This window comes from Uloborus diversus, chromosome 1 (genome assembly GCF_026930045.1).
Source record: "Uloborus diversus isolate 005 chromosome 1, Udiv.v.3.1, whole genome shotgun sequence".
Lineage (NCBI taxonomy): Eukaryota > Metazoa > Arthropoda > Arachnida > Araneae > Uloboridae > Uloborus > Uloborus diversus.
Window position 1 is genome coordinate 159,720,284 of NC_072731.1, and position 11,460 is coordinate 159,731,743.

At 30.8% G+C, this 11,460-nt stretch overlaps 1 protein-coding gene across 1 annotated transcript in view; it reads left to right on the forward strand.

Annotated features, from left to right (window-relative positions):
- LOC129216561 (dual specificity protein kinase splB-like) overlaps nucleotides 1-11,195 on the forward strand; it is a 59,727-nt gene extending 48,532 nt beyond the window's left edge. The window contains exons 14-15 of the mRNA XM_054850779.1: nucleotides 7,624-7,704; nucleotides 9,271-11,195. Coding sequence (XP_054706754.1) covers nucleotides 7,624-7,704; nucleotides 9,271-9,351 — 162 coding nt within the window. The 3' untranslated portion in view covers nucleotides 9,352-11,195. The remainder of the gene's footprint in view (nucleotides 1-7,623; nucleotides 7,705-9,270) is intronic.
- The last annotated feature ends 265 nt before the right edge of the window (nucleotides 11,196-11,460 follow it).

Below are 11,460 nucleotides of genomic sequence, written 5' to 3' on the forward strand. Positions count from 1 at the left end.
AAGCGTTGCTGAAGAAAATGTAACTAGAAAGAAAGTTAATAGACTTAGAACTAAGAAAATGGTTTTAAAAAACAAGAAGTAGGGGAATTTTGGTGAAGTTAAAGATCTATAGAGTAAAAAAAGGGTAATGCACGGTTTTTTCTTTTTGATAAAGGTTAAAAGAAAGCAAACAGTCAGAAAGAATACCAAGCAAAATGATTAAATTGCACTAGTCAACACTAAAAACGCATCCGGCTCAAAAATAGCTATTTTCGATAGCTATTTTGCCTCGCTAAAAACGAAAACCTCCGTACAAAGTTGAGATTAGCTCTAGTTTTCAAGATACGGTACCAACTACGATAGTGAATTCTCACTAATGCTCTTTTTCCTGGCAGATAAAAACACAGCCCATGGGACTGACTGTCTTCTAAACGTTGACCCCTGGTTGGGATAGAAAATCTCACTACATAAAAACCGAAATTGACTTCAAGAAATTTAAATTCTGGGATGAGAAACGTCCAAAATCAGCCTCTAGTAGTTCCACCCATTTCTGTTTCCCCCCATGCTCATTCTGCTGCGAATAATGAAGTACTTCGTGAAAACTGTGAACGAAGAAAATTTTCCAATACTTTCCTTAGAGGGAGATTTCCAAGACATATTGAAGCTAAGGATAAGGAGAGAATTTTTAATGCTCCTTCAAATACGCGCAACTATGAAAATCACGGTTTTTAAAAAAGAAATTTGCGAGGGGAGAAAAAAACACCCAGTAAGCCTTTAAGAGTGTATTACAGGTATTTCTAAGCAACAGAAAAGACGAGAACTACAAACAGTTATTCAAACAATCCCTACAGAAGTTCTGTGACCATTGATGAGTGACCTTCTTCCAGGACATTTTGTTTAAAAACTAAGACTATGAGCAGTAAGCATGAGGAAAGATTTCACCAAGATGTCTTGAAAATGGAACGCAGATATCTGGGTCATTAATCTGAGTTAATGCTCACCAAATGCAGCTGAACTATTACAAAAGATGGTCTTTCTTTAACGTACAAAAAAGCAATCGAAAATGAAGCGTTTACAGCAATAAGCCAAAAGCAATCATTACTTTTCAAAAAATTAGTATTGATTTCTAAAACAGGCCCTGTTCATTATGATTTATTGCGCAGGATTTTTTTTCCTTTTTAACATTTCCTTTAAATCAATGTGTGGTTGCTGTGCATCTTACTCCGGTGGACTTTTATGAATTTTGAAAACAAGAGTTAATAAAAAAAAATCCACTACTATATTCGTTTTTCTCGACCCGAAATTAGTAGGAATTGAATATATATAACCAGGATGCAGACAAAAAGTTATCTTTTGTTGACTAGTGTTATCGGCAAATAAATCTTCTTCTTTTTAGAGTAAACAACTATTAGCTTCGTTAAGAGCATGATCGTTTATTATTGGCTCTATTCAACAAAAAATGTGATTTTCCGTAACATTTATGCAAATTGTTAGCAGCAACATAGCACTTCTTTAATAGTATCATTTTCTAAGTACATCAGGGAGGATACCGACTAATATTTTAGTGAATGAGTGGAGGAGGGTGAATCGCAAAAATATAGATTTGTGTACAAAAACTTTCTAATGCTGCTTAGGTGTCAATAAAAAACACTGAATCGGGCAGAAATAAAAGGCACTTAACAGGGCTTAAACTTTATTAATTAGCTTCGTAGAAAATACAAGGAAGTAGTATTTCAAACAGTAGGATTTTTTTTTTAATTTAAAAGGTTGAGCTGTAATTATTTGCATTTTATTCATAGTTCGACATCTGTTATACCATTAAAACTTAGTTTTTAAATTACTAAGTATGAAATCCTTCAGAAATCTAATAATAAATTAAATATTTTATGAGCATGTTTCAGACATCAGTAGTTACTCACCAACAGATTTTTTTTTCAGCTATAGAAAATCAGATGCGGATGTAGATATAGCAGTCACTGAGTCTTTTTAATGTATATTTTTCAGATGGGTTTTCATCTTATTAGGTTTCATCAATTATTTATTTATTTATTTTTGTTGTTATTATAGCTATTATATTAATTATTATTATTTCATAAAGTTTCCATAAAAAAAGGCAACATTTTTTTAAAACCCGAACGTTTCACTGTTATTATCTCAATATTTGCTATTTGTAGGCTAAAACACGTGTTCCGACAGAAACACTGATTTAGTCTGGCACGATGAGCTAAATTACAGGAACCCTCGTATAACACGATAGAACGCTCTAGTGCTATATAAAAATTACAATAGATAACATTAATTTGTTGTTAATCACATTTTAAAACTGCTATATGATTTTCATGCATGAATGAAAAGAATAAGGGAAAAAAGTGACTGTACGTCAAAATATTTACATACACAAATGTTGTACAAAATATGCAATGTCTGGGGTTCATGGATTAATTTTTCCGTAACTCTTGCCGAATGACTTTGCTGTACAAAACGCGATCGGGCTGCAAACTCTTCTTTTACTGCCTGTTATTGCATTGACGGAACAAGTCTAGAAAAACTGTTTTTCCGCCCGCATCTCCTCAAGGTTTTTCAAAAAATGAAACTATTAATTGAAAGTTCACAAACAGATAGTTTAAAAAAATATACATTTTTAATTCTTCTCAGCTAGTTTCAAACATTAGTTTGTTCAAAAATTGTTTATAAGCCAGTTAACCATTTTCGAATAATTACTTTACAAAATATTGATAAAGATTAAGGGAGGATCATAATTTCTCTCTCACATTCCTCGTTTACGTCCATATACATATTCATTTGGCTAAAAATAACCATAGTGAAAAACGCATTTATTTATTATCAACTTCGAACAATACAAATGGGTGAAAACAGTTACACTTGAAGGAATACATTTTTAGCAAAATTGTATTTTAAGCAAAAGATCACCCAATTGTTCTTTTTATTGTAACTCTTTAATGATTTGAAATTAAAAAAAAAAAAAACATATTTCTGATAAGTATACGAAAGAGCCTTACGATTGAAATAGTGTTGATTTATCTTTATTACTATAGCGAAACAAGCGCTCGTAGACATAGCTACTGACTGACATTAGTGAAATTAGTCAGTTGCCGTGTTTTTAATTACTTTTCAAAGTTATTCAAAATGTGTTTAGGGAATTTAACCATACCATAAAATTCACCTTAATAAAGAATAATTCAGGATGAACAATATTGTTAACAATATACAGAGTGTCCGAAAAGTTCTTGTCACTTAAAAAAAAGTAGTGTCCGAAAAGTCCTTGACACATTAAAAAAAAATACAGAGTGTCCGAAAAGTCCTTGAAATGCCACAAATTGTGGTATGAATATGCAGTTTGCATGCATCACAATACTTTACAAGTTCAGAAATTTTTTTATGGCATCGTAAAAAAAAAAGAAAAAAAGAAAAAGAAAAAAGTGTTATTATAAGTAATTTACATTGACTACTGCTGTACCGTCACAGTAAAGGAAAAAAAAGCGTAATCTGATGTATTTAATCATCTTATTCAACAGAAAACATTACCTTTTATTACCAGAGTTTAATGTGTGTAATGTTTGTGAACATAGGATGAACTTGAGTACAGGTACACGCATTGAAAGGTATTGGGTCTGTCCACGGTGACTGACGTTACAATTTGACACTATTTTTAAATTATGAATTCAGCACTGTTTTGAAATTAAATTTTGTTTCTTCTGAAATTGATCTAAAATATCATGATATGGTACATCACTGTCCCACATTTGTTTTCAGATTTGAGAAATTTTTTTTTGTATGAAATTAAGGGGATTAAAAAAACGTGACTGATTTTACGCAGAAGAGACATTGGGAAAAGTGACTTATATATAACTGGAAATTCAATTCAAACTATTAACTGAAAAACCTAAACAGATTTCTTCCCCTTAAAATAGAGATTTTAGACTTGATGAAAACACTTTGTTTTATTAAAATAATTTAAAAACTAAAAGTATAAAAATTATTTAACAATCGTGACTGATGATACAATGATTTTGTGACTGATGTTACATTTACAATAAATTGCTGTCCTGTCCAACCACGGATTGCATGGAATTTTCAAACGTCCTGATAAGACGAATCTATGTGAATAAGGGAGAAAAGTAAAAGTTTGATGCGCGTATTCCGCTCATTTGAATGAGACTCTGCTTCTGCAAAAGCTGACATCGGTAAAAAATATTAGATTCGTCCATTTCCGGCTTTAAAATGGATGTTTGTCTTTCTATACACTCCGTGGTCAGACAGTAATTATAAATTATTTCTCCTTGAAAATAAAATTAACATTTAAAATTGGGGGGTAAAATTGTAGTTAAAATACTAGAAAAGTTCATTTCTAAAGTTTTAAAAGTTATATTTTTGATGTATTTCATAAAATAAAAAGTCCTCTTGCCTTTACTACATCTAGTGCTCAAAATAGTTTATTCCTTTCTCATGTGAATAATAAATTTCATCCACATTGACAGGCTATTTCCAATGTTTTACTTATTGAATCTTGACAGTTACTAAATACTCCTAGTTTTCAATTTCAATGCATCTAACTTCTCGTGATACAGTTGTTTGTCATATTCTTCAAGAACCCGTTCTCCAGTTGCAGTCAACAATTTTGGAACATGTTCTGCTGGAAGTGATTCCCTCCTTTACTGTAAAAAAGGGCTGTTGCTAAACACCTCATACAGCTTGTGAATTATAAAAAAGTATTACTCAAATATAACTCTTAATAAAATAACTGTGCAAGTCGGATTGTGATAGCTCTGAAATTTGCATGAAGCTGCGACATTAAGAAGTATTTCTGTATCGATGATGTAGCACTTTCATTCAAATGTAATACATGAAGAACTAGGACTACCTGTTTATCAAATTTTATGCCAGAAATTTTTTTACAGCAGCAGTTTTCTTTTGTGAAGATATAACAAAGAGCGTTCTGAAAGACTAACAGATTTTACCAATGTTTCATTATTTTTAAGAGGGGCAATGCAGCTGCTAATTTAAACCTGGGAGTTCAACACTTTAAATTTCTTCTTACTTGTTCTATTTCTTCACCTAATTTCTTTTTTTAATTTTATTCTAAACTAACTTTAGTAATTATGCTAGGTTTTTTAAAATTATTTTATTTATTTTTATCATCTGCTCTTTCCAGCTTCTACGTTGTTTTACTTTTTGTAATTTTCGTGTTTTACTTTATTTCTTAATTTATATCGCCTCCTTTTTTGCCTTTCTGCAGCAGTCAATGCTATTTGTGCAATTTGTTTGAGGTTTATTAACGAAAAGAGAAATGTGACTGATGTTACTGTGATTGTTGTTTCTTGTTGGTCTTCCTAGATAAACCACATTTCTATATAAAAATAATAAGATTGTAGACATAGCAGTTGATTCCCTAAGTGGAAAAAAAAAGATTAACTTTTAGAATCGCTAATGCAACGACGCATGGGTAGTGAGTAGTGTTGTCAAAATTCGCCTATAAAACTTACAGACATGTGTTTATAACTTTTTTTCTCACAGTTTTATAAAATAGTCTTTTTTACCTCATACGAAAGAAAAAAATACTGATGCAATTAATTTTTTTTTACTGTGATGTCCCTAGTTTCATGAACTGTTACTTTCTGTTTAATAAAATCATTAAACACTTCTCATGACATTTGATTTCTTACTGTAACAATACAGCGATTAGTTATAATTTCACTTTTTCACCCCTTCTATTTTTCTTTTTTTTTTACGATGCGATAAAAAATATTGAACCATTGAAGTATTATGTTGCAAACTACATATTCACACAACAATTTGTTGCTTTTCTAAGAATATTTAAAATGTGTAAAGGACTTTTTGGACACCTTGAATATTTAGGGTTGAATGCTATGAGGTAGGGGAAAAGCGGGCACTTGTGAACTCGGTATGTTTCACTAGGGTGAGGTCAATCAAAAAATCTTGAAAAATTCTCAAGTAATGGCTGTACCAGTCCTATTTCTTGGCCAAATTTTTACAGAAATGAGCCAGTTTTTGTTCCTGTGATGACAACTTCTTTGTATTAGCAGATTCTGATGTAATTATATCGCTGCCTGCTTCACGTGAAAACATTCTTTAAACTAACGAATAATCTTAACTTTGTTATTGCAAACCATTACATAACTAAATTTATGACAAAGTTTAAAATTTTTAATTAAATTAAGAATTTTTTATTTTTGAAAAAAAGTTCTAAGATAGATGACTTGGCATTTGTGAACACAACATATAGAGGGACATGTGAACAGTTGCCATATCCTCCCCGTAATATAAATGTTGGTGTAGATTTATTATAAGTTAAAAAATGTGTTCGGATTTATGATTATTATTTTGCTACAATGAGTTTACTGTTAATAATTATTACCCTATTATTTATTTATTTTATTATTTTTCAGTAAGCACTTTTATTATACTTGGCTTGATTGTCACGGAGTAATCTGAGGCCTGTTTTTGCTTATATCTCAGCAAAAAGACCATTTATAGAGACTTCGGGATTTCACTAAATGATTTGCTTAATCTTAAGGTACAACTTAACGCTGAAAAATTAATATTCTAAAATAAAATTATTATTTCAGTTAGGATGGAAAACAGCAAATTTCATGAAATTTCCCATTAAATTTTTGAATATAAAAAAAAAACCCATTGTTACAAACTTTGGTGCCTTGCAACAGTAATGTTAATAGTAATCATAATGAAAATTTTGAATCAAGGCTTCTCTGAAGCAAGCATGAAATGTTTAGTTATGTTTGATTAGTTTTTAGTGTCAATTGCTTTAAGTTTCAGGCACACTTTTCTTTCTTTTAGTATGGAGCATTTAAATGAAAAAATAAGGTGTTGTTTCGGGATGGTAACATTATTTTATTTCTGAAGTAAATTTACACTAAAAAGAATGAAATAACATATTTTTTAAAAAAAAATACTAACCACTCTTCATAATGCACTCAAAGGAACAAAATAACTTTCCTGGGATAGCAAGAACAATTCAAGTATTCCTCTAGTTTTCAGTGATTCCAAGAAACGGATACTACAAACGAAGAAAAGTGCTGCTCAAGTCATTTCAAACCAAACTTTCCCATTAAGAAAAATATGCATGTTTCAACCCTCAAATTTATGATTCAAAGCTAGATAATGATAAAGAATTCTCTACATGGCTAGAGTCGCACTTTTCTTCGTTTGTAGTATCCGTTTCTTGGAATCATTGAAAACTGCAGGAGTACTTGAATTGTTCTTGCTGACCCAGGAAAGTTATTTTATCTTTTTGAGTGTATTATGAACAGTGCTTAGTATTTTTTAAAAAATTCTGTTATTTTTAAATTATTTTATTACTAAGTAATTGGCCAACGGTTTAGTGTTATATAATATTTACAAGAAAAAAAGAACAAAGTATTTTCCTCTAACTAAAATCTGAAGTTTAAAATAATTTTTAAATTCTTCATCATATCCTGTATGAAGCTTAAACGCACTATATAACAAGAATAATAACATGTGCCCCATTTTCCCCTACTTATGAATAAAATTGCAGATAAGCACGTAGACCAATGGTCCTTCATAGAATAGTTCATTTTTTTAAAAAAGTTTCTTGTGATATTAAAAAACTGAATTCTTTTTCAGACCCTGATCAAGCGTTGTTGGTCTCTTAACCCCGAGCAGCGACCTCCGTTTTCAGAAATCGTGCACATATTGCAAGAAAATGTAAGTTCAGTGCACATTTTTTTAAAATGAATTTTGAACTTTAAAAGACCGAAATGGTTGTTACAAACTGAATACCAGTAAAAAAAATTAACATTCTGGGAGCCGAGTCTTTGCAATATTAGTTAAATGTTCTGTACAGAAATTTTAAGGAAATGCATATTTTGAAAAAATTAAAACACGAATTCGTAATCGAAGCGTAAAACATTATGAAATATGCATAAAATATCAGTGTGGATAAAATGTTTCAGCTGAAATGTTAAATTGTTTACCAACTGTTCTACCATGTAACTAGCGCATACATTTTACCAACATTTAAGATTTTCTCATTCTAAAGGATGAATAGAAAGAAATTATCAACTAAAAGCGCAGTTTTACGGATGTCAGCTGCGATCCGGACGACAATAAGCGAATTTGAGCAATATGTTTCTTCAGGGCTCATCTAGTGCAAGGAAAGTCAGTTTCTACTGGTGGTTAATTTTAAATTCGAATGTAACAACTTACCCCGGTCTCCCCTACAACTCTCTTAGGTTGCTCTAATAAAGTGGTTTTTATTTCCTAAAGGGTTTTCTTAAACATGTCAAGGTTTCCCGATTGTTGAGATGTCACTGAATTCTTACCACAACCATTTCATAGCAAGTTACAGTCTGACCGGCGATGAGATTTAAAGGCAAACATCTGGTTTATAGGCGGAAATAGAAGTACCTATTACTTTACAGAGGTGGTAGTTTGTCCGTTACAGATGTGTGCTTTTGCCTCTTACATTGCTGGCCAAATTATTAGACTAAGACTGTTTTAAAAGCAAATTCTTTATTGATTACATAACTATAGAGACATTAACGAACAGTGAAATAATTATCTAATATTTAGTATGCATTCCCTTGTTCTTGATGATCATTCTAAGTCTTTTTGGCATACTTTTCACAAGGATTACACCATTTCTTAACTTTTTAAAAAAGGAGGTAAAAAACTGTTTATACTCACTATTATATATACTCACATACACATACTCACAAATTACCTGAAACTAACTTTAAATACAACAAACAGAACACACTAATAAAAAGAACTAGTGAACTGTTTAAAATGATTGAGGTTATGTTCCTGTTAGGTAGATAAACAAAGAACATAAACAAAGCAGACAGTACTGCCGCCTGCAAACATTAAAGTATGCTAAAATAACGTAATAATCAATGTGCAGTATGTACTGTACATTAACAGTAAAATAAATAGTATTTTAGTACAAATAGTGAACAAAAAACAGAAAAAAAAAACCTCTTTAGTCTAATAATTTGGCCAGCACTGTAACTATTTAGAAGCATTTTGTAAAAATGACAACTTGTACGTGGTAATATTTTTTAAATCTTAACAAACTATATTTGATCTATGTTCTCACTAAAAAAATAACTGATTTATTTTCGTATAATATAATTTTGAGCTCACCATTTTGCTTTTACATTTCCGGCCGAAATGAAAAACTGGAATGATTTCTGATAATGCTCAGTAAGTTGAAAATTTGTTATCATGCTTCCAGATAAACAAATTAAAATAGTTATTTTTCAATTGCAGGTTTCACATCATAGACGTCACAGTTGCTCGGAACCGGACCGACTACACCTCACGGGCCAAACTTCTAGTCGCATATTGTGAATGTGAAACCACGAATGTGATACTTCTCAAACGAAACGGACCTTTTCATAAATTAGCAAACACTGTGTGACCATTTTTTCTGTCGCACACACTTCTCGTACCCCATCAAATTGGGGGAAAATACTTAGCTACTGTGCCAGTTGACGAGAGAAAATAAATGCAGCTTTTCGAAAATTGATAACATTTCAGAAACTGTAGACATGGCGATGAAAAAACTTGAACAGCTGTTGTAAGAGGGGGAGCACTGTTGCTTTGTAATACTAGAGAAATAAACATGGAATTGGCTGTAAAAAGAGATGTTTCTCTCGAAATGGGTGATAAAATGAACGTGATTACTTGATCGAATGCGTAAGAATAATCCTAAAAAGGATTCATGTTAACTCTACGCGAATGATGGCTTTATCTGATGTAATTGCAAGGTTGGTCTTAAAAATATGAACCGTCAAATTTTGATGGGTAGAAAGTATTTTCATGTAATACAATCCAACTGAATCCTCTACCAAACAGTATACATCTCTGTTAATTACTAGTTAAAAATGTTGATGATAATTCGATTTGGTTCGATATAATTTTTCAATAAGTAGCATACTTTTATTCCCTAATTTAGTAAGTGATTTGTCAAAGGTAGTCAAAGTTGTAATTATTTAAAAATTAACTGATTTTCAAAACAGGAATAATTATTTGGAATAAAAAGAAAACCCTGGTGTCTTTATTATGTTTAGATAAAATTGCAATCGCTTTGTATTTCATTGAATAAGAATTCAGTTTAATTTTAAACTCTTGTTCGTGCTTGTAAATACGTATATAGATAGCTAAGTTATTAAATTATGGAAAAACAAATCCCTAAAAAATTAGGAGCATCATATCCAATGACGTTTGTGGTTGAACGAAATGTAGACAAAGAAAGGTTACAATAAAAGAACTTATTGCAAATTTTCGAATCATTTGAAGTTTATTCGATCAGATTTCCTTAAATAGCAGTTATGGTGTATAATAGCATCAAAAAATAAAAACAAGCTAGGAAATACAATAACATACAGCAATAATGTAAATAAAAGAAATAAATATTTTCTAGTTTTTAATCTCTTGCTCATGACCATGAAAAATTACTGAAAACATAACGTATGTGTAGTGTTCATGCCAACTACTTTGTTGTTGCGATTCAATACCCCAAAACAAAGTACGGAATGACATTACAGAGCTATGTTATGCTTGACATAAAAACTTGAACCTTACACATTTATTTGCTAGATTTTAAGCTGAAAACATGAAAATGTACGTGAGACAGAATAATTTAGTTTTTCTCGTTAGTAGTCTGTCCTGAACATGTAATTTTTACTTAGGAGGGTAATTGAACCGTAGTTGGTTCAAGTTATTTTATTACTATCTTTATAACAAAACTATGTAGCTAATATTTTGCAAAAAAATCATAAAAACTACAAAATTTCAGCAATTCAAAGTTACATTACTATCGAAATTTAATCGGAAGCTTGTAATTTTTAAGGCAGAGTTCTATAAAAATTTGTACCAATTAAAAATAATCTCTCGTCAGCTGGCAACATAGATGCAAAAATATTTAATAAGCCAATAACTTTAACGGATGCAATTTTTGTGAGAGAGATTATTTATTGAATAATGAATTACAAAGTGATAAAAGAAGACAAAGGTGGATATTTTCCTTTTCATATGCTGCCCATTTTTTAACAACTCTGTATAGAAGTAGATGTAAATATATACATAAACACTTATACTATATAAATATATATTTATCCTTTAAAAGTGTGATAATGTTAACGCCGTCTCTACATGCTATGTATAAATTGTGTTTTCAATAAAAATCTTTCTACGTCTAAAGTGACTCAACTTGTTGTTTTCCTTTCGTCTTTAATTATATTTGTATCACTAGCTGCGTTGCCCGGCTTTGCCCGGTCTACTTTGAAAATAAAAATTGTGTCAAGTGACGTATATCCAACAATCAGGCTTAAATAAGTGGGAAAAAAAACATCATGCAAAATTTCCCCTTCAAACAGTGACGAAAGACATTAAAATACTTTTAAAAAATTAAAATAAAATGAGAAAGAAGGATTTAAAAAGCGTAACCATGGAAAC